The sequence below is a fragment of the Sebastes fasciatus genome, chromosome 5, assembly GCF_043250625.1.
Source record: "Sebastes fasciatus isolate fSebFas1 chromosome 5, fSebFas1.pri, whole genome shotgun sequence".
Classification (NCBI taxonomy): Eukaryota; Metazoa; Chordata; class Actinopteri; order Perciformes; family Sebastidae; genus Sebastes; species Sebastes fasciatus.
In genome coordinates this window covers 2232468-2254193 of record NC_133799.1, presented here as the reverse complement: position 1 = coordinate 2254193, position 21726 = coordinate 2232468, and the positions used below count along the sequence as shown (strand labels likewise).

At 41.3% G+C, this 21726-nt stretch overlaps 2 protein-coding genes across 2 annotated transcripts; one reads left to right on the top strand and one right to left on the bottom strand.

The window, feature by feature from the left end:
* Positions 1-350: 350 nt before the first annotated feature.
* LOC141768475 (protein sel-1 homolog 3) lies at positions 351-18070 on the bottom strand. Its single transcript, XM_074636786.1, has 24 exons — positions 17943-18070; positions 15831-16353; positions 14058-14184; positions 12892-13013; positions 12588-12703; positions 12249-12298; positions 11966-12089; positions 11050-11188; positions 10776-10913; positions 10495-10694; positions 10225-10404; positions 6579-6701; positions 5672-5812; positions 5491-5553; positions 5234-5410; positions 5026-5153; positions 4594-4677; positions 4402-4483; positions 3173-3248; positions 2982-3082; positions 2686-2804; positions 1289-1403; positions 984-1047; positions 351-837 (listed from the first exon to the last, which is right to left on the bottom strand). Exons 1-24 carry the CDS (start codon positions 17991-17993, stop codon positions 608-610), a joined length of 3273 nt encoding a protein of 1090 aa, XP_074492887.1. The 5' UTR covers positions 17994-18070; the 3' UTR covers positions 351-607.
* A 560-nt stretch (positions 18071-18630) lies between these two features.
* psmb11b (proteasome 20S subunit beta 11b) lies at positions 18631-20690 on the top strand. The gene has a single exon (XM_074636972.1). It carries the CDS (start codon positions 18663-18665, stop codon positions 19722-19724), a length of 1062 nt encoding a protein of 353 aa, XP_074493073.1. The 5' UTR covers positions 18631-18662; the 3' UTR covers positions 19725-20690.
* Positions 20691-21726: the final 1036 nt, after the last annotated feature.

The window sequence follows — 21726 nt, the reverse complement described above, 5'->3', positions numbered from 1 at the left end:
TATACATACATTTGCATAAAGCAGCATATTTATCCACTCCCATGTTGATAAGAGTATTAAATACTAGTATTACATACAGATAAAAACTGTGCGATTAAATATTTTAATCGATTGACAGCCCTAAAAAATACATGTGAAGTGGGATAAATTACCAAGATAAATATATCAAGGACACATGTGATGATCATGCATCTGCTGAATTAAGGTCTGCCACATGTTTTGGTCCAGTTCCGGCCCTGGTTTAACATGTTGGAGCCTCACAGTAGCCTCACTCCGCTTCCTTGGCGCCACATCATCTCATCAGAGACGATATATAGACTGCAGGTCGGACTCAGTATTAATTAAATGAACTGCATGATAAGTATTTTATTTTCCACAAACAAAACAATGGAAAAAAAACCTGGTTACTGAGGAAACATTATCAGCAGTCTGATAAAGCAGCACTTCTCTCTCTTCCTGTCTCAAATGAGTCACATGTCTCCGAAACACGAATGTGTCACATGAATAGCTCGCCGTAGCTCATCCTCTAAATGTATGCTCTCACGGTGTGTGTAGTGTCTGCAGGCTTTTGCTGTGGCTATTGGATCACTGTGCTGGCTATTGTATGTCATGAGAGATGATAGAGGAGTGCGGTCCAGAAGGCACACAGGCACACGCCCGACAGAGTCACGGCCACATCGCAGGCCTGCCGGAGCCACCGCTCGCCATTCACCGCGGTAAGCCTTAGATTCCCCGCCACTCCGTGGGTTCCTCCCATAATGCCATCTTGCTCTCTATTCACACCGTCTTGGCTGACGGTCCTCTGTGCAAACACCCGGCGACTGGGAACCCTTTGTGCTGTGTTAATTTGCAGATGAGATGAAAGAAAGGAGGGGAGGCAAACAAAACATGAATACACATCTTTCAATGTGCAAGTGAGAGACAGTAAATGTGGGGAAATTGCACCATCTTGTGGCGAATACGTGCAAGAAGAGACGACTCACCGAGACAGCTCTGCAGTGGCACAGTGACAGCAATGACAACAACAGAGATGAGAGATGCATATGCCTATAGAGAAATGAGAATTTAAATAAATCATCACGTTTTTCTTTCTGAAAATAGCAGTCCATAGTGTCTTTAATGTGTTATTCATGATGAACATCCAATTAGCATTTTCACACATTTCAATAATTAAAGGTAGATCACATTATCAAAGGAGGATAATAAAGTGTAAAGTGTGCAGCTTGTGGTGTGATGGGTTTTTCCTTCTCTTACTACATACAGTACGAGTTAATTGCCTTCTGCCTACCAAGAGGAGCTGTGCACCGTTCTGAGTCATCCTCCTCAAGGCTTTCCCCATCTGGACTCGGAGCAGAGCTAAAGAACAGGGCGTCACTGCTCCGTCTTCCTCCGTCTCCACACATCTGAGGAGGTGAAACAATGGAGACTGTGTTACACATGATAACAGTGAAATGTTTTGAACAGTAATATCTAAAATGTACTGGTGATTTTTGTCATGATAGTAATTTTATCTATTTTGTACAGTATGTTCTTTAGGTGTGTTTTTTCATATAAGCCATTACAGGTTTCTACCCTCACACACATTTTACATTCCTTTCATGTGAGATTGTATTGTAATGTGATTTTTGTGTGTGAAACAAATAAACAAATACACAAATAAAGAGGAGTTGATACCACTCTCTAATGTCCGTACGCTAAATATGAAGCTATACCACTAAATGCCAGTTAGCTTAGCTTAGCATAACGACTGGAAACAGGGGAAAACATTATGGCGGAGGTACTGATCTGAGGGAACGTAGCTCCCGGAAACAGCTAGCCTGGCTCCGTCCAAAGATAACAAATTCCACCGACCAGTACCTGTAACCATAGACTGTATATATAAGAAGTGGACGTATAGTCACCGTGACGTCACCCATTGGTTTGTGGACTGTAGTTTTGAAGCATTTTGGCTGTTGCCATCTTGGTTTTTTGCAACCAGAGGTGACACGAGAGGGCGGAGCTAAGTACAGCTGGACGCTGAATAAGACATTTTTAGGCGACCAAAATGTTACTTTGATGGAGTGAAAACACACTGTGAAAGCGTTTAAGTTATAAGACGAAAAAACGGACAACTCCCAGACCGGACAACGCCGTGGTAGCGACCTGTCAATCACAAGGTAGCCCCGCCCTAAAGCATCCCCTGCTTTATGGTCTATCTGACTCTAAATGGGACCATTTAATTTAAATGAACATCATGCTGTATTGAAGAAGACTTGAAACTAGTGATTGAGACCATAAACTCATGTTTACAATGTTTACTGAGGGAATAAATCAAGAGAGAAGTAGGCTCATTTTCTCATAGACTTCTATACAATCAGACTTCTTTTAGCAACCAGAGGAGTCGCCCCCTGCTGGCTGTTAGAGAGAATGCAAGTTTAAGGAACTATCTATCTATCTATCTATCTATCTATCTATCTAACTATCTAACTATCTAACTAACTAACTAACTATCTATCTATCTATCTATCTATCTAAGCTGTTTCCACCTGTTTCTAGTCATTGTGCTAAGCTAAGCTAAAGGGCAATGTACAAAAACAAACAAATCTTCCTGAACCATTTACACATATCAAATATCAAACTTTCATATTCGTGTTAAACCAAAATTAGAAGCACATTATATCGCAAGTAAAAATTTTTAAAAAGCACCTTTTTAAGATCTTCACCACGATGTCCTGCTCGCCATCATGTGACACATCAAACAAGCCGTGGACGCTCGGTGGAAGAACGTGTCCTTGTTGTGCCAAAAGGACCAAGTTGTACATTCCCTGTGTGAGAATACAATCACAACAGAGTCTGATGGGTTACTCACAGAGAGAAGAGTCTCCAAATAATAACACAGGATAATGCCGTGTGTTGTTTTTATTGCGCTGGGCCTGCGCCCGTGAAGGTTTAATTAAGTTTATCATAGGGTGATGAGATTACAGCCCGAGTAAATGTGTCACCTGAGGGCTGCCTGCTAGAGCGGCTCTGCCATACATCGATATGGCTCGACCGACCGAGGATAATGAGGAACCGTAGTAGTGGTCTCCCATTTTCAGCAGAGCTATAAAAGAAGATAAATACTTGGTGTTTATTGAGCAGATTGACAGACGGAGGGAGAGGTTACAGCGAAAATGAAATGAGAGGAACTCACCGGATGGATGTGGATCATGGTTTAATATAGAGTAGTTGTGATATCTCCACTGACAATCATTACTGAGATTCAGTTCCTGTGTGCAGGGTGAGAGGAGCAGAGCAATGATGACAGTTGTGTTATCAACTGCTGACAATTTCCCTCTGGCTTCTTCTTTTCGTATGTGACTGGAATTATGTGCAATTTCAACTCCAACTCTGAGACATTGAGCCGTACGCAGGGAAGCACTTTAAGAACTAATTTCGTCCACGAGTTGTTTTTATTTTTAGTACCCATTGATTTCTGGGATGCACTAATGTTTTCTTATTTTTGTAAGAGAGCATTTTATGGTCGAGAGAACTCTTACCAAGATGAGAAACAAACATCTTCCTTTTCACAGTCCATTTGTTTGTCCAGCAAGAAAACATACGTTTTAAAGGTGCAGTGGGTAGGATTTGGAGCCATCTAGTGGTGAGGTTGCAGATTGCAACCAACTGAAACTTCTCCCGTGTGCCAAGCGTGTTGGAGAACTACGATGGTCGACGCGAAAACATGAAAGTCCCTATCTAGAGCCAGTGTTTGGTTTGTCCGTTCTGGGCTACTTACTGGCTCATAAATGATTCATTCTAAGGTAACGAAAACACAATGATTCTTATTTTCAGGTGATTATACACTAAAGAAAACATACATATTAATATTATATTCAATTTCTACAAATAGATCCCCCTAAATGTTACACACTGTTCCTTTAAATTTGAGCAACATAAAACGTATGAATATCATATAATCAAATTTAGCTTATATGTTTTAGAGTAATAATAATGATTGGGTTATTAAAAGAAACTTAGGGGGCGATTACGCTAACCTGTCCTTATATTGTGTTTAGGGGACGTTATCTATGATAATACCTGCCCTTAGTGTTAGCGTTACACTAATACCTGCCCTTAGTGTTAACGTTACACTAATACCTGCCCTTAGTGTTAGCGTTACACTAATACCTGCCCTTATATAGCGTTTATTGGGCGTTGCCTTTGCTAATAATAATAATACATGCTCTTATATAGTGTTTCAGGGGCGTTACCTAAGCTAATATCTGCCCTTATGTAGTGTTTACATGAATAAATATAAAGAGTGTTGCTGCATGAGGCCCAATTACTTTCAGAATTGTGCTGAAAATCAGATGTAAAGAGAAACAGTCTTTGTCTTGTTAAAGTAAGGGGTTAAAAACCAGAGAAATAGCATCCATTTACCTCACACAGGTGTGCAACATTGCTCTGGGCCAAACCCAGACCAGTTTCAGCTGCCAGAACATACTTCACAAATGCTCCCCGTCTGTTTGCAGCGCAGTAAAACAAACAGGAAGAAGCAGAGATGAATGGTAAAGACCACAGAAAATGATTAAATGAGGACAATTGAAAAGTAATTGAAATAAATGTCCCCACCGAGCGCCCCGGAGGTAGTCCTGGAGAGCGTCTCTGATCATAAATCCAAGGTGTCCGTTCTTTTCACACACCTTTTTTAGCATTCTGCACAGAGAGGTAAAGGACGCCTGATGAATTATGGAATATAACTTCCTCCACATAAACGGGAGAATATTGTAACATGATCTAAAAATAGGTTCTGATTCGTTGAGGTCACTCTAAAAAAGCTGCAGCAGGAGCTCCTTTAAATTCATAAGATACCAGAGGAACAATGGTAAGCAGCTCCGTGCCACACAATAATGCAGAGACAGTGACTCTTATTTTTAGATATGCAAATACTGGGTTGTGACCTTGAATTAGCCACTGTCATTGAAATTAGATGCCACTGAGCTGCAGGCTACAGTGCAACAGCCCATAACTGAGCTTTCTTTGCCACTAATGAAAGCCTCTTACATCACAGCCCTCTCCACATCCTGAGACACCCCTTCCAGGCTTCCTGTCGAAAGGTACCAAGCCGCCTCCACCGATGCCACTACATGACCGAGCCGAGACGCGTTCAGGAACAGCAGGAACGCAGCCGTCTGTGGATCACACAGGAGATACATCAGCTCATAGCGGATCAGTGATGGAACTACATTTTCACAAGGAGTGGGACTCAAACCTCGTTCTTCCGCGGCCTCTCCGGGTTCTCCCCATTGATATGATAAAGTCCCAGGTTAAACATCCCATCAGCGCTCCCGTTCAGCGCCGCCTGCTCAAAGTATTTCATTGCTTTTTTGTGGTCGTTCAGTATAATCCCATGGTACCAGCCCAAACCATTCAGGGCGTTAATTGAGCCCTAAAGCAAGGAAACAGGCAGTGAAGGCACACACTGTAAACACAACAGATTGATCACTGGGAGTAACGCACAGCACGTACCATCGCTGCAGCTTTCTCCATCAGCTTCAAACCTCGGCTTTGGTTTCTTTTCACTCCCTCTCCCTGGAGGAATCAATCAGGGAATCAATAAGTGTCAAAACACACACAGACACACACATAGAAAACACCCAGTGTTTAATCGTAAAAACATCTTAAGAGAGTCTTTATAATGCTGCAGAACCTTCATCAGCATGAGGGAGTAGTCGTACATCGCTGAAGGATCCCCCATCTGCAGAGCGCTTCTTTCAAACCACTTCACCGCACTCGCTAGGTCCTTAGAGACTCCATGTTGTCCCCAGTAGAGAAGCGTTCCCAGGCGTCTCTAAACATAATGACAGTTTTCATTGGCTTGTTCTGAAGCAGCCGATTCGACTGTTATCGGGCCATTAAATAGGCGTTATCGGTCGCTATAAACACCTTACATGTGAGTCTGTAGGGGCCTACTACGTCCGCTAAGTTCTGACATGCTGTAAAACTGAATGAAACATTATGTTTGGGACACAAAAATACAACTTTTTTAAGGTTTGCACAACAAAAACACTTGTGGTGTGAGTTGCCGTAAAGTGGGACACTATAAATCCAGGTTTTGTAACAGCAACAGTGGTAAAATTACTGAACGTGGGATCATTGCATATTAGCCGCGAGTGTTTCCTACATTAATTATGGTGATTTTTAGACCTTTTAACAGACTTTTCAGTGTCCCACATTTCGGACATGACTGTCCCACATTAGGAAATCAAGATTTGTCTGAGAAAACTTGGCATTAGAGGAGTGATATGTCCATTTATTTTATTGTGTGATATTTGCATTTCATCTATAGCTGTCTATACTGCAGCGCCGGACTTCTGCTTCTGCTCCTGTCATAATTACTACGGTCTCTAAAGATCGCTGTCGTCTTCTTTTATACTTTCTTTCAGTGATCTACCATGTGAATAGATGATAAAACCTACTATTGGGTGCAGTAGGCCCCTATTGACTCACATCTATGGTGCTAACAGAGGCCGATAACGTCTATTTAATAGTCTGACAACAGTCTAATCGGCTGTCTGAACGCGGTCTGCTGATCATAACGGAGGAATAGGACCTACCTGAGATTCTACGTCTCCTCTCTCTGCTTGGTACTTCATGAACTGTATGACGTCACTGCTCTCGTGGTTGAGGCTGTTTAAATCCTCTGGATTGCTCAGATAGATGTGTTCAACAGCGTGTTGCTTTGGGAGAAACAAATAAAACATTAATATAGCAGCGCTGCTACTTTTACTAACTTCAGACTTGACATTTTATCATTTAGGATCTCTGTCAGAGAGAGGGTGACGATATGTTTACATGCACACTCAGGTTTTAGGAGCATTCTTTGGACATGTATACAGCACATTCACAATATCACAATATCTTTTTACAGCAGTGAGTCTGTGCGTTGTACACAAACCAACTAGCCGACAGTTTGCAGAGATGCATGCCCAAAAGAAAAGACGGAGAAACACACCTACTTTTAAACATTATGTAAGACTTAGATATCAACAGGTTTTTGGATATGCGCAAATATCACAACGCCGACCTTTTCAAGAAGATGCACGGTTCAACAAGTCCGCCACCGGTTACATTAATCAGAGGATACACAGCTGCATACAAACAGGAATATTAGTGGATTATTCATTTTCATTAGGGAATGTTGTCTTTTTCGGGCAACAAGGGCAAAAAAACAGAATATTTTGTGCATGTAAACATAGTTATTAATGAAATACTTAATAGAAGACATACTGTGTATTTAAAGGTACAGTGTGTAGGATTTGGCGACATCTAGTGGTGTGGTTGCAGATTGCAACCAACTGAACTCAACAACGAAAAACTAATTTTATTTTATTTTTTTTAAATCTCATCACAAAACATCAAGTCAAATAGAAAAAGGAGAAAGTCTCTTTATGTAATAAAGAAAAACTTTGTGGGCTACAAATATACAACTAGTAAACTAACAGCATACCCATAAGTTCCCTTGTTTAGTTCACTTCATAGTATAGTTGCAGTACAAAATACAATTTAGATGTAAACTAGTTGTGTACTTGAAGTTTACTATTCTTAAAGTAAACTTTTATAAACTAAAAAGTGGGCCAATTTAGTCCCAAGAAGTATTAAAGTAGTACACTTATAAGTATACTACTAGTGCATTGATTTTAGTACTTACTACATACTTGGGAAATAAGTTTACTTCATAAAATAAAATTAAAGTATATTACTTTTTCGCAAGGGTTGTCATGCTCTAAGGACTCTTGGGATTTTATATTCCCACTTCTGAGTCCACTCATAATACTCGGAGTGCATGTGATTATGCAGCTTTGCATGAACTCTGCAAGGTTGATGTTTTAATTCATCAAGTGTGCAATTTCAGTAATTACTCTTATAAATAGACTTAATTATGTGTTGGCTTGTTTTTCTTTTTTTATATGTGGAACATTATGTGACAATTATTGAGAGACACTCCCACGGGACAGTAATTGTCCCACACCTGTTCTCTACTTAGAACAGCAACACAGGTGTTTACAGTTCTCCAACCTGATCAGGCCTCTGCTCAGGTTGGAGGTAGATGGAGCCATGATGAGAGTTCATCAGGTCACAGATCTTCATCCACCAATAAGAATGATAAAGGTGTAATTTGTCCCGCCCTGACAGGTGCAACAGAGCTAACAGGAGACTCAGCAGAGAGGTCTAATCAGGCTAGATGAACTGAAAACACCTGTGAGGCTGCTCAGAGGCTTTAAAGTCAGTGTTGCTAGAGTTGTGTAAAACACTCCTGATGAAGGTCCCGATGGACCGAAGTGTATAAATTGTGATGCTGAGCAAGAGTAGAGAGCAGGATCTTCTTTTCACAAGACATAAATAATACTAAAATAATCTGCTGCTGTAAAGCGGTGGTCACACCACAAAGTGACGTTCGCTCGTCCACACATAGTAGATGAGATATTAGTCATCAATCCTGAAAGGTTTTGAAAATGCAGCTTCTATAATTTCCCCTAAAATCAACACCATTATTGTTTTCTCGTTGCGCTGGCTGCCTGTTAAAGCTGCAGCAGACAGTAAAGCCTTTCTGTTGTCTTCATGAACAAACCTTCTTTTTATCTGATGCATCTTATTTCAATATTCAAAGAATAAACAGGAAATCAGTCTGAAGCTCTTTATCTTTGGACAGCTCTTCTTCTGTTCATCAGGACATCTAACTCATTCACATCTTTAAATTAAGATGTAAGACCACCTCCTCTACTCGGCTGGACCAACAAACTCCGTCTCTTTTTGTATCACTGCTGTCATGTACTTGTACACGTGTACAATATGTGTCTATATGTGTATAAATCACATCACAAATCACACTTTCTTGCTGAGAATTAAAAGAAAAGTATCTGTGACTATAAAAAAAAAACTAAATATAAAAATGACAATATATTGTTTTTAATGTGACGGACGATGTCTTGGCCGCGTGCAATGGTCACCTTCAAATGCTGTTCCCAGTATTTATGCTAAGCTAAGCAGCTGCTGGCTCTATAGCTTTATATCCAACCGACAGATGTGCCTTTTCAATTTCACTAAATATCAATGTCAACTATTTCTTTAAACGTATCAAGACAAATTGTTTGTTATACTGTAGCCTAAATAAAGATCTCTGTTTGTTTCTGTTGGTAGCACTATTTCTACCACTTCCACTGTTCCTACTAATACAAGTACTACTAGTATAACAAAACAAATATAAACTAGACCAAGTGTAAGTGAGGCCGTAGTTAGGTACAGCGGTGCTTATAGCTAAATGCTAACGTGAGCATGTTGGCATTTAGCCCAAACCGACAATGCTAACGTTATGCATGAACCGGTGCCTTCAAATGAACTGCTGAGGATGGGAACTCGTGTACACGATATGCTTGGTGGCGTTCAAGCGGTTAAGTGGTGAAGAACACCGCTGCTAAGCAACGGCAATATTAACGTTACTGTTGGCGTCTAGAAGCCACAGAGGCTAACAGTTTAGCAAGCGGGTAACATAATGCAGGAAATGCATAATGACAGAGGAAAAAGAAGAGGCCGTTGGGAATATCAACATTTTCCTCAGATATATTATAAAATTACCAAGAAAAACAATATACGACTAAAATTACAATATATTAACTTATTATGCTCTGAAAAATTAACTTCCACGGCCTCCGCCATTTTTTGCCAACGTCAACAAACACGTAACAAACTGGTAAACTCGCCCCCATTTCAAGTCAGGGGATCACCTGAGTTATTACAATTCCTCCTTGTCGTACTGTGCATCAGATAAATAAATAACATTTAGAAGTCCACAGAATTCACTGAATATGACGCTGACTAAAATCGTTTTCCTTGCCAGCTTTTAGGTTATCGACTTATTCTCAGCTTGTTTTTCTGTTTTCTTTCTTTTCTTTTACTACAGTTTATAATTGCTTGTGTGTTTATTCTTTGTGCTGTGAGTTCTTTGTTAGTTTTGTCTTGTTTTTTTATGAGTAATAATGTCATTTCTTTATTTGTTTGAATAGGAAAGAACTCTGAATAAGGCTGTCAGGCTTCCTTCCTCTCCTGCTCTGTAATTACTGTTTTTTTTATTTTGTATCTTAATTTTTGTTCAAATAAACTGTTGTCGAGACATTTCAGTCCGGAACAAAGTGGAGGACCAAACAACTGACCAATATCGCCATCCCTAGAGCCATAATAATAATTTCAGTTATTCAAACATACCTCATTTTCATGCATCCTGGAACTATCAACGACGCTCTGTGTCCCAGCGTTGGAGTAGTAGCTGTAAGCCATGTCCAAGTCTTTAGGAAACCCATCAATCCCCTGTGTGTGCTTGTACCCAGCATGCATCAGGGCGAAGCGGTTATCGCCCGACGCACCAATCAAACTGTAGACGTGACCCTGAAACACACAGGCCTCGATATTATCAGTCGTCGTTGCAGAAGTGACGATAAAGAAGATATTAAGGTACAAAGAAGGCAGCGACTCTACCTGTTGTTCATCGACCGGCTGCCCCGCCAGGCCAGACAGGTGGACGGCGGCCAACAAGAGAGACGCTTTGTGATTTCCAAAACAGGAGGACGCTTTGAGCAGAGCCGTCGATCTGAATGTGATTTTATTTCGTGCAGTGAACATTGTACCAACTGCCTCCTCAAACAAAGCAGTGCTGATGTCTTTCAAGCTCAGAAATCCTGCAGAAAATGATGCAAAAGAACTGTCAAAAACGTCGAAAAATGACGTGTTATATGTGACTATATGTGTGCAACAATCACCTGCTCTGATTTCCTCTTTTGCATGCAAGAAATGAAAAAGTGTGCTGTATTTAAGTTGTTGTTCCCAGCTCCATGTTTGCGTGCTCATTTTCCCTCCATACCAACCCCACAGTCTTACGAAGTGAGGCGTGCAGGCTCCTGAAATAAAACATAGAAAGCAGCCAGTCAACAGTAGTCCCATACCTATACCAGGTGTGCTGCTGTTTCATTGACACCCTGTATATGAGCTCTATGTAAGGCCCCTGCGGAGGGACTTGTCAACATAATATTTCACCCGTGTTGATTGGTGGCAGGTGGTGACTCTCGGTTAGTTGTTGGAGAAAAGCCCATGTCACTGCTTTCATTCTCTCACACTCCTGATGAGTCTTATCCAGCTCCTGTAGCGCTGACTCGGGGTGATGGTGGTTTTTTACCTGTAACATGGATAACAGCGTATTTTTATGCACAGTGATAAAACAACCAAACACTGAATTAAAAATAACCATGTTTCCATTCGATTGTGAAGCAAATTTTAAGCAAACTTTTGCAAAAAAAGAAATGCATCCATCAACTGTTTTAGAGCATAGAAGCATAGAGACTGTAAATAGATAACTACTTCACTTAGAGCAGCTGTCAATCAGGACGTCCCGCCTCCTTTTTATAGCATCAAATAACTAATTAAAACCAAACTAGTCAGAATAATTAACACTTTAACATGCATCAGCTGGATAAGAACTACCTAAAATGACAGAAACCAAAGTATTTGACGTGTACTTTGACTTTTTAGTTTGGACCATGTCCCATCCCACTAACATGGAGGGGCGGGCTTTATGAGCTATACTGCAGCCAGCCACCAGGGGGCGATCCAGATGTTTTGGCTTCACTTTGAGGAGCTGTCATGTCGTCCATTTTCATATAGAGTCTATGGTCCGGAGCGTGGAAACTTAAGGCTGCTATCGGCTATGCTTTATCCGCCAGTAAACAGAGTAGAAGAAGAAGTATAGGTTGTAAACCGTAAGCAAAACAAGTCGCCATTTAACCATCTACAAAAGAAAAATGGAATGAGGTCTTCAGGAATTAGTTTCAGTTGGGCAAGTTTTAATTGTTCTTTCATGTCAGCTAGTATTGGCCAAGTGTCATGTTGTCCGGAGACGACAAGCATTCGCACATGAGTGGAAACATGGTTAAGGATTAGAAAAGAGGCTCTTTACCACTGCAGTTCCCAAACGGTAGAACTTGATAGGCCCAAAATAGCCCTGGATGCCCGGCATGTACCTGCTCCCTCCGATCACAAAGTATCCCTCGGTGTCATCATAATGGATCCTGTTGTGAAACCTGTAAGATATCCAACACCCATCACTCTCGTGATCATTACTCATCCCTGTTGTATGTTAGTAACTGGACAAACCGGTGCTTCGTAAAGGTTTAATCACAACATTTAAAATCAGAACAACTTGACATGAATCATTTTGAAAACCAATCAACCCGTCTTACTCGAATTCATAACTGCGGGTTTCATCATCCCATGTTGTATGCAGCAGCACCTGAAAGACATAATAATGCATGAGCTCAGAAAAAAAAAAAAAACCTACTCGGCTGTGAACGAATCCAAATTGCAGTACAGACTGCAATCGCCTGGAGTTTCCCAGCTGGAAAGGAACCATCTTTACAGGAGCTTACAGCTGTTTCCAAAAAGGAACTCAAACACCGCAAAGCAAAGGGCACCAAACCAAACAGAGGAGAAGAGAAGACTATAAGATGTTGCCCCCCGAGCTGTGTTTTAATTTCTCTTTCTTATCCCACTACCCAGAGGCACACACTGAGGCTTTATACCATTGAGTTGTGTATGTAACAGTCCAATCTAATCCATTTCCACAGGGGCAACTCCGTGCTGGCCCGGAAAGCTTTATGTTCTCCTGTTGTCACACGTGCCTGAATTATGACGTCCCCTGCACGGGAGATATGACAGTCATATATTACACCGCAGGAGATCCAACGCTCTTTATTAATACATAACACAGTCTGTTCAGCAGTCTCACAAAACACACATCATCGCTCACAAACCATCTCATGACACCTCAATCTAAATCCCCTAAACTGGTATCGGGTGTCCCCACACGAGGCTGCTGTGACCCACCTGTGTCTGTCAGCTGCATCAGGACCGAGTCGTACACGTTGTTCCTAGCAAAGTGATGGATGATCCCACAGTGCGTCTGGTGACACCATTTCAGCAGGTAGATCCACACAGATAAGGTGACTCTGAAAAAACAAAACAAGCGGTTTGACAAATCATTTCTTCAGCCGTGCAGCGAAGCGCGAGTTTGGATTTTAAAACGCCGCGTTCATCTGCTAAAGACGGCTGACCTCGCTGTCTTTCATTGACCGTGAATAAGAACAGCTCACATGCTCCGCTGAAGAGGCTTCGCGAAGCTTGCAAAGTCATTTATAATGATGTGAAATGAAACTGAAAAGTGGAGTTACAGCTGACAGCACTGCAAACAATCACTGACCTGTGGCCTGTCAATCTGCTGATATCAACACAAAGCAGCAGCATTATGAACTGTACATCTGAGGCAGTATGAGGTGCTTTATTTTGGTTTTACTGTACACGTTTCTACTGTTTAACATCTAAAAATCTGCTCTTCTTGAGTACTATTTGGTGCAACATTTGGAGACCCTGCTGGAGATTTGATTCATGCTGTGTAGTCAAACTTGAAGCTCTAACTAAACCCTGGGGTCGGCAACCTTTACTATCAAAAGAGCCATTTTAGGCAAAAAAAATAAACAAAAAGAATCTGTCTGGAGCCACAAAACATTTGATCATTGTGATGAAGGTAACACAGTTTATAGTCTAAGTATATAGTATATAAGTCTAATGCAGTGAGGGCCATAGTGCAACTATACAACGGAATATTAGGGCCACATTGAGGGAAAAAAATCTGAGATTTCGAGAATAAAGTCATAACTTTACGAGAAAAAGTCGTAATATTCCGAGAATAAAGTACTAAGTGTACGAGACTGCGTCATCGTGGATAGGATATCCCATCGTAAATATTGAACGTGTTTAATATTTAATATTTATATTTGAGATCAGCGCGGCCAGGATGGACTTCTGAGCGGATGTAAAAACACTCTTAAAATCACACCACAGGAACATCTGGAAAGATCATCTTTAGAGTCATCAAACAATCAGGGCTTTGCTGTCGATTGTCCAGAGAGAGGAATCAGACCCAAAATCAGCCTGATTCTGGTGTAGTGTGTACCCGGTGTAAATAAATGAGAAGTGAGTGTGTGAAGTCCAACCTGGACTGTGTCACAGCGTGAAGACGGGCGCTCTCCAGGCCTCGGTCGATAAAAGGCTGGAACCTGCGGACCACTCCGTAGTAATCACCAGCACTCGCCAGGGGGAACGTCAGCATATCGATCACATCTATGCAAACAGCAAAAAGATTAACCGTTAACCCTTTGAGACCCACAATAGAGCCGTTTTTAGTCTTCTTTAGGGGATCCAGGGGGTCGTTTGGGGGAGATAGCAGGTCAACAGTAGATGTCACATAGAAGTGGTGTACATCATCTGAAAGCTGGAACCTGGAGCTTAATTTAAGATGCAGTTCAGCTATGTGTGTCAAGAACATGATGATAGAAGTATATGATGGCCATCCCCATGCTCTATTATGTCTCATACGTTGTTGCAGCAATTTCTGGGTTGATACCATTTGTTACAAAGATTTGGTGCTAAATTTAACCATTTTTTACTACTGGAGAATTGATTATAATGATCAATAATCCCTCCAGAATACCACATTAAGACACCAAGACCTTGAGGAACAACATAGAAAAAGCCATGCTGTGATTTGGAATCAAAACCTTTTGACATTTGGAGATTTCTGCAAGAATTGGCATTTTCCTCTAGTTTGATCCATCCATCCTCTGAATGCTCTAGGTCTCTAGTCTGATCCATGCATGATCCATCCATCCTCTGAATGCTCTAGGTCTCTAGTTTGATCCATCCATCCTCTGAATGCTCTAGGTCTCTAGTCTGATCCATCCATCCTCTGAATGCTCTAGGTCTCTAGTCTGATCCATCCATCCTCTGAATGCTCTAGGTCTGTAGTCTGATCCATCCATCCTCTGAATGCTCTAGGTCTCTAGTTTGATCCATCCATCCTCTGAATGCTCTAGGTCTCTAGTTTGATCCATCCTTCCTCTGAATGCTCTAGGTCTCTAGTTAGTGGCTGTAAAGTTTCATGAGGCTGTGATTATCCTAGAGGTCACCATGGGTCATTTTATTCTCAACTTTACAGTGAGACCCAATTTATGTAATTCAAAGACTGGTTATGGACCCCAGTATGCAGAAATATTCAGATACAGCATTTTGGAATAGGAGAAAATAACACATTTATACTGAATGCATAAAACTGCATGTTTTTTTTGCCCCCAAACTGCATGTGATTATCATAAAGTGGGCATGTCTGTATTTTGATTTGATTTTATTATTATTGTGTCATGCATGGATAATCTTCCCGGCCAGAAAATAGAGAAAAGACAAAAGCATAAATCAGAGTATCAGTATAAATTCCAAATAATACTAAACAAATAAACCATCCTGATGTTTTTTTCCAAAAGTAGCCAAATTATAAGCAGTAAAATTAAATAGCCGTTCCATTTCATGTCATCATCCGAGCACCAAAACATTTCTGGATCTTAAAGAGACATTTCATTTAAAATACAAGTTGTTTTTAAATCTACTGACTTCAAAGGGCCAGAGGAAGGACTCCTGTTCTTAAGGGGAGACTCGTGGGTACCCAGAGAACCCATTTTCATTCACACATCTGGAGGTCAGAGGTCAAGGGACTTCTTTGAAAATGGACATGCCAGTTTTTCCCTCGCCAAAGTTTAGCCTAAATTTGGAGTGTTATTAGCCTCCTGCCCAACAAGCTAGTATGACATGGTTGGTACCGATGGATTCATCAGGTTTTCTACTTTCATATGATATCTGGACCTTCACTCTAGCATTAAAACTGAACCAGCTACAGCCTCTGAAAGACTTGTTATAATAAAGATGAAGGATCTGACCTGACTCATGTGGACAATGATGAATTCTGTTTCTGCTCATCTGCCATATCAGCTGAGCGGACCATGAAGGGCATTCAGTGGGAGGTTTAGCCGGTCGCTCTGAGAGCTGCTCCATCTGCACCACTTTATAAATCCTCAACGTGGAGTCATAGTACGTCCCGGGTTCCCCGCCGTCGTTAAGACGGGTTAACCAACCACGAACTGCCACACTCTGGACGTCCAGAACACGCCTGTTGAAAAAGTCCCGTCGATATAAAACGGATGGAGGGAATCTGAGCAGCACCTCCTGGATCATGAAGACTCCAGGCGTGCTGCTGATCCATTTCGTCCTGAAGACCACTACATCCATCTTCCTTAATGTGGACACCACCACCTCCACCGTGAGCCGACACGGCCCCGAGCAAAAGTACCGCACATAGACCGGCGAGCCGTCTGCCACTTTGTCAGGAGCCGCGGCAAACCCTATGAAATTGTCAGGCTGGCCCTCGGGAGTCTGGGATGATGCTCGTAACACACAGTGTCCCTGGGTGGAGAGAGAGATGGGGAAAGGAAATGAAGTGATGTAAAGACAAACCGGCTCAAACGCATTAGGCAGGGAACAATTTGCAAGAGGACATGTTTTCAAGACGTTCACTTAAACCTGCATTAAGTGATTGTTTTGGCCACTCGAGGCCTGGAAACAAGCTGTGAAAACACTGACATGTCATCACCATGAGACCGTCCCCAACGAGGCCAATCAGCACCTTTTAAGTTGGTATGGTGAACTTGTTAGTTTTCTTATTTAGGAAGCAACGTCAGCGTTCTTTTGGAGTTGTCTTTGTGGCCATCAGTCTCTCAGCTCTGTTTTGGAGGAAATATCTGGTTCTTTAGAAGCTAAATGCTCCACTATGTTCACTACTGGAAGTGTACGGTGGCCTTTTAGTGCTTTTTCTCTGAAAACAGCTGCCTGCTGCAGCTGAAACACACCGCTATGAGAGAGAACCAGAACAGTAAAGTCGTGGAGCTTCACATTCAACTGTTCATATCCGGATAATCACTGTAATTACGGTAAAGTGTAATATAGTTTCTTACCATTATAAAAGCAGCAGTGAAGACATATCATTAAAAGTCAGAGTGTAACACCTTCATTTTGAGTTTTTTTTATTTTTTTATTCATTATTATCAATATTATAATTCATTTAAATTATTTTTTTTGCTAATAATTTCCAATGCGTATTTTTAAAATCCATCAAATTTGATCACAAAACAATGCTGTGAGTGGTGAGATTTACAGATTTAATAATTATTATTAGTATTATTCATAATTTTATTATTAGTAGTAGTATTTTTTGTTTTGTTTTTTATTAATTTAATTTAATTTAATTATTTTTATTTTGCTAATAATTACCAATGTGTATCTTTAAAATTGTTCACAAAAAAAAGAAAGATAAAGGAAAACAACCAGTGAACCAAAACAGTAAAGTTGTGGAGTTTCACATTCAACGGTTCATATCAGGATAATCAAATAATAAGTGTAATAGAGTTTCTTACCATTATAAAAGCAGCATTGAGTATTTTTTTTTAAGATTAATTGTTATGACTTTTATTGTTAATCTTATTATTATAAGTGTTTTATTTATATATCTATTTTGTGTTGTTTTTTGTTATTTTCATTTAATTAATTTTTTTATTTTTTTACTAATAATTTCCAATGCATAACTTTATGTTGTTAACAGTTTTTTTTAAGATTAAGTAATTATTATTATTAATTTTATTAGTATTATTATTAGTATTATTTTTTTATGAATTTAATTTAATTTTTTTAATGCTAATAATTTCCAATGCATATCTTTAAAATCAAAAAAATGTATCACAAAAAAAAGAAAGCAAGAAAAACAACGCTATGAGAGTGAATCAGAACAGTAAAGTCACTGAGTTCAGAACAGTTCATACCAGGAAATTTTGTCCTGTGCTGTTGTTTACTTCTGATTTGTTTTTCTTTGTTTTTCTTTATAACTTCATGAGTTGTGGTATTCTAGTTAAAGTAAAGTAACAGCTGGTGATATATATATAAATATTATACCTGTCCTGCTTCCACCAGTTGTCTAAAAGAAGTGTAGTAGAGTTTCTTACCATTAGAATAGCAGCAGTGAAGACATATCCACTAAAGTGTAACACATTCATTCTGAGTTTTGTTGAATTGTGAAAGATAAATTAAAACATGAAAACAAACACGGAGTCCCTGAGTTCCTTATGAATCCATTCGACGACTAAAGTCAGTAACGTGTGTCGCGTGGCAGCATACCTCTCAGACAGGTGGCCCTAGTGTGAGCAAACACCCTGTGATGCAACATTACTGGATATTCTGGTGCTGCAAGTTCAGCAATCGGCCTGAAGTGCTGTGTTAAAGGGCTGCAACACCTAAAAGGCTTGGCTGGATTGACTTAACAAAAAAATGTTGTTTGATTCATTTCACTCCTGATTCTATCAGGGAATTTTTCACAGGAGTGATGCATCAAAAGCTCAGAGAGTCTAACTTAATCTGATGTGCTCCAGCCGCGGCCTCGCCATCACCCTGGGTCCTCTTTGGCCTACGCCCACGCAAGACTTTGAAGAAATCTGATCTGAAAAACAACCTGATATAGCAGCCAAAATTAATTACCCATGGGCGACTGACTGTTTACGCTTCAAAGTCAGGGGGGTGAGGCGTCGGTGTAGCTGTTGCTGATGGGTTTGTTTTGGATGACCACACGTAGACGAACGCTGCCTTGTTGTGTATATAAAGGGGGACTGCTTCTCTAGATGGCATACAAACCTCTGTCAGACAGGTCAGGAACATTTCTTTGGGGGGAAATGGCTTTACAGGACCTGTGCAATTTCAAGGACATCTTTCTGGACACTGAATGTCCTTCAGTGCTTTTTGGAAAGAAGACTGGTTGTAACTATGTGAGCGGTTCGCCCTTCAGCAGCAGCACAAGTCTGTTTAACTTTTATACTCCAGTTGCAGAGTATCTGGACGAAAGCCCGATCCAGTTTGGGCAAATCAGCGCCGTCCAGAGATCCAGCGCCGACTCCATCTTGCCGTCTTTCTACAGCATTCCTCCAGCCTCCTCTCAGTCCGTCCCCTTACCGTTCCCCATGTCCCACGGCACCACCACCTTGGCGTTCACGTTCCAGGGCGGCGTGCTGGCCGCGGCGGACACCCGTTCCAGTTGCTCCGGCCTCGTGGCGTGCCCTGCTGCCCAGAAGATCTTGCCCATTCACAGCCACCTGGTGGGCACCACGTCGGGCACGTCGGCCGACTGCGCCCTCTGGAAACGGATTCTGTCTCGAGAGCTGCGGCTCTACCAGCTCCGCCACGGACGACGGTTGTCCACAAGCGGAGCCGCCAAACTACTTTCGCACATGCTTCACCCATTTAAGGGGACGGAGCTGTGCGTGGCTGCCACGCTGTGTGGGTGGGATGGAGGAGATGATGGTGCAACGACTGATCCTGGAAAGTCTGATACCAGTCTTGAAAAGGCCTCTCTGGATAAGACTCAGAGCTCTTCTTCAACAATTGTTGGTCAACACTGCAGAAAGAAAGCGAGTTCCTCTGGTCCCAGTCTGTACTACGTGTGCAGCGATGGCACTCGCCTGCAGGGATCGCTCTTCTCCGTGGGCTCGGGATCGCCCTACGCCTACTCAATTTTGGACCAAGGGGTCGGATGGGGGCTGACGCTGGCCGAGGCCACGTCAATAGCCAGAGAAGCCGTATACAGAGCCACGCACAGGGACGCATACTCAGGAAACTGTGTAGACATCTATCACGTCTCCTCAAAAGGCTGGACTCGCAGGAGCAGAGAGGATTTGAAAGAGGAATATTACAGAGAGAAAGAAAGAAAGACAAGAGAGACGGGACGCGACTTTGTCTGAGTGAAGACATGAAACAGATATGGAGAAAAAGAAAGGAAAACATTTGGGAGTATTTTGGAGAGACGTGACGGCAGCAGATACTGAATTAATGAACAGGACAGGCAGTTGCATCCTCCGGGCTATTTCCTCAAATGATTTGGGCATGCATATCGTTCCCTCTAATAAACAGCTGATGTTTTGTTTGCGCTGATGATAAAATGTATTCTAACAGCGCTCTGCTGCTGCCTGGCATTTTGATTTTGGACGCTAAAACATTATGAATCATTTCAAGTATGTGAGAGATAATTACAACCTACTGCTGCATGTGTCTGAATCACTCCGACACACACAGAGAGAGCAGCAGAGGGAAGGACCCAAAATCTAAAGGCCCTGCTGTGTGTGAGGGAGCTAATTTGGCTGTATGGCAGTAACCGGTATAGTTGAGAACTGATTTGTGTCTGCTGTCAGAATTCGTTGGAGGTTTCTCTGACACGTCAATAAATTATTGAATAAAAGCAATTTTGCTGAACTTGCCAGTTCATTTTGTTAGAGCAGTCTGGTAGTAAATTAAGCAAACTAGTAATTATTGTAGGGGGAAAGGTAGAGAGCGGTTCATCCTGATCTCACTGTTCAACCCTGATTTTAATCTACACTGATGGCAGATTAAAGCTTTCAAAGGTTAGGCAATTTTACCATATGGGAGGAAACTTTATAGCATATTAATTATGCAGGCTGTTCTTATACACTGTTCATAGCTATACCTACTGTGCTGGAAAAATGCAAACATGCTGCACATTCCTAAGGTCATGACAGGTGACACTCATTGCCCTTAAGGCCTATTTGTGTTTCGGTGTTGCATACTTAGTCAACGAACTTGTAGCACCTATTTGAGGACAAGTAACCCTAAAAAGGACAGAAGTGTCAGTCAGACAGACAATGTAAGATACACGACTGTGAGCCTGCACGCAACGGTATAAATGTCACGAAACGGAGAGACTCAGGGCTCTCAGCCCTGAACATTTATGTTGATGGTTGTTTGCCCATTTGCAAGTGTTTATTAAACCTTTAAAAGACTCTTTCTTGATTTTCGAGTCCTTCTTCACAGAAATTGCCTCCACACCTACGAAAAGTGATGCACTGTAATTCATATATATCCCACAAAATATAAAAAAAATAGTCACAAAATGTTATCTTTTTGATTTGTGTACATAAACACAAACTTTCCTTTATTTGTGATGCTCAGCACGACTTTCACCAACGGATTTTTTGTGCTTTTTCCTATGAATGTCCAGCAGCATGTGACGCATGTGTCAATTTCTGCTCCAGTCTTTTCAAACATAAAACTGCTTAGTTAGGTTTAGGAAAAGATTGGAGTTTGTAAGTTAAAATAACTACAGATGTGACATAATTTAAGTACGGAAGTTACGTGACAAATAAATCAACGTTGAAGTCCTGTGTTTTTTGACCCATCCATCCACCCCGACCTTCTCCCTACGCAGCGTTCGGCGCTCTATACTTCCCAGTTCGCTATTACGTGGATTACGTACATATTGATTTTGTGTGTGAACATGTTCGGTTGTACTCAGCTCCACCCTCCAACCCAGAGTCACTTCTGGTTGCAAAAAAACAAGATGCCAAACTTGATGCTTCAAAACTGTAGTCCACAAACCAGTGGGTGACATCACGGTGACTACGTCAACTTCTTATATACGGCGTATGATTTTTTTGCCCAGGAGACCGCTGTTCGTGTCCCGTGTGAAACTACAAGTCAACGTTTATTTATTTGTCACGTAACTTCGGTACTTAAGTAACGCAACTACTATAGTTATTTTAACCCAAAACAAGATCTTTTCCTAAACCTAACCAAGTAGTTTTGTTGTGTAAACCTAACCAAGTTGTTTCCTGTGAAGTTTATTTTGAAAAGACTGGCAACACGTGTCAATTTCTGCACGTTACTTGCATGCAGACATTCATACGAAGCGTTGTATAACAATAGGTTGAGTTATGCTACATGTCAAATGTT